General features: G+C 41.0%; 1 protein-coding gene across 1 annotated transcript; it reads left to right on the top strand.

Annotated features, from left to right (window-relative positions):
* Positions 1-527: 527 nt before the first annotated feature.
* Positions 528-1,445, top strand: LOC123947202 (olfactory receptor 8S1-like). The gene has a single exon (XM_046013250.1). The coding sequence runs from the start codon at positions 528-530 to the stop codon at positions 1,443-1,445; it is 918 nt and encodes a 305-aa protein (XP_045869206.1).
* Positions 1,446-2,169: the final 724 nt, after the last annotated feature.

Here is a 2,169-nt window from a genome sequence, read left to right as displayed (position 1 = left end):
TGACCCCATTTAAATATTTATGAAAAAATAAAAGCCATTACATGGAAACTGCTTCCTTCCTAACATCACATCTATGCAGTTTGATGGATGAAGTAAAATGCTCCCACCTAAGGGTATGCTCTGCCTCTGCTTTGCAACCCAGCTGCTCTCGGAGATACTATTTCTGCAATTTTTTCTCATTCTTCCTGCAAATTCTTCCTCCCTGCTGGATTATTTCAAGAGTTTGAAAAACATCTTCCAGTTGCTTTAATAATAAAATAACAACAAAATAAACTCTAAGACATTAAAGAAAGAATAATAAAAGTGGAAAGGGAGTTGATACAGCGTTGGAATCTTATAGAAAGATTATTGCAGATTTTAGGAAATCTAGAGACTTAGGGAAGTTTATCATTTCATAACTTAAAGTTTTGAGTAGGCATGAAACTTTGTGAATAGAGAAGAATGTTGAAACCCTTGAATATTTGTTAGACATAAGAAGAGGCTTTATCTGATTTATTTCTTACATTCCAAAGAAAATATTGAAGGCAATGAGAAACCACAGTGTTGTTTCTGAGTTCATCCTCCTTGGGCTGTCTGCTGACCCCCAGATCGAGGCTCTGCTCTTTGTGCTGTTCCTTGTTATTTACCTCCTGACTCTGATGGGGAACCTGCTGCTGCTGCTGGTGATCAGGGCTGATTCTCACCTCCATACCCCCATGTACTTCTTCCTGGGACAGTTGTCCTTCCTGGATCTCTGCCACTCCTCTGTCAGTGTGCCCAAGCTGTTGGAGAACCTTCTGTCTGAGAAGAAAACCATCTCAGTAAAAGGCTGCCTGGCTCAGGTCTTCTTTGTGTTTGCCACTGGAGGCACTGAATCCTGCCTGCTTGCTGTCATGGCCTATGACCGCTATGTTGCCATCAGCTCCCCTCTGCTGTACAGCCAGATGATGAACAGACAGCTGTGTATAGGGCTGGTGTGGGGCTCATGGAGCTTGGCTTTTCTGGATGCTCTTATCAATATCCTTGTAGCTCTCAATTTAGACTTCTGTGAGGCTCAAAATATACATCACTTCAGCTGTGAGCTGCCGTCTCTCTACCCTTTATCTTGCTCTGATGTGTCTGCAAGTTTTACTGCCCTGCTCTGCTCCAGCCTCCTGCATTTCTTTGGAAACTTCCTCCTGATATTTTTCTCCTATGTTCGCATTTTATCCACCATCCTGAGCATTAGCTGTGCTACAGGCAGAAGCAAGGCCTTCTCCACTTGCTCCTCCCACATCACTGCAGTGATCTTCTTTTATGGCTCAGGGTTACTACGCTATCTCATGCCGAACTCAGGATCCACTCAAGAGTTAATCTTCTCCTTGCAGTATAGCGTGGTCACTCCTATGCTGAATCCTCTCATCTACAGTCTGAAGAACAGAGAGGTGAAGGCAGCTGTGAGAAGAATCTTAAGAAAATGTGTCTAGTGTTATAATTAATAGACTACAGAATAGAATGATGAGGGTAGAAACTGCATGGAACTGCAATATGTAGTACCTGAATATTAAGGAGAATTTTCTGATATTGGGATCTGCAACATACCTTACATCTTTTCTTTAAAATGGTTAAGAAAAGGTGGAGTTATTTTCCTGGTATGATAGTAGTTCTGTCCTATTCAGAGGAAAACGGATGGATGAACCTCTTGTCTTACAATTTTTCTTATAAAACTATTCAGTGTATTACAGATAATATGGTAGACTTTGTTATTGCTTGCTTGTTATCTTTACCATTCTTCCAGTAACTAAATTCCTTGTGTTCAGTATAGTTTCAGAGAGACTGTTAATCATGGTGTCCCCAAATCCTCTTTCCTCCCCCACTCATTATTCAGTCATTTGTCCTGGCAAGTGGCTAATATAGGAATGAGCATATGGTCAGTGCCAGACCATCCACTCCCTTAGGAATTTTAATTTTCAGAATAGATTCAGAGAGGCAGAGGTAAGTCTTTCTGTTTGTAGCCCTCTGATAGCCTATCCCAGTGCCCCTGCTGATAAGATCACTACTGTTATCCTAGATTCTATACTTGGAAGGCAGATTGATAAACATGATTAGACCTATATATTTCTTTAAAGATTTTATTTATTTGAGAGACAGTGTGAGAGAGAGAGTGTGTGTCAGAATGAAGTAGAGAATGCAAACTGGGATTAGAGGCAG

The sequence above is a fragment of the Meles meles genome, chromosome 7 (assembly GCF_922984935.1).
Source record: "Meles meles chromosome 7, mMelMel3.1 paternal haplotype, whole genome shotgun sequence".
Lineage (NCBI taxonomy): Eukaryota > Metazoa > Chordata > Mammalia > Carnivora > Mustelidae > Meles > Meles meles.
The sequence above is the reverse complement of the archived record's forward strand: the minus strand, read 5'-3'. Positions and strand labels throughout refer to the sequence as shown.

Bases quoted from the DNA above. Each gene is read 5' to 3' on its own strand.
- LOC123947202 (XM_046013250.1), top strand. From the start codon at position 528: ATGAGAAACCACAGTGTTGTTTCTGAGTTCATCCTCCTTGGGCTGTCT.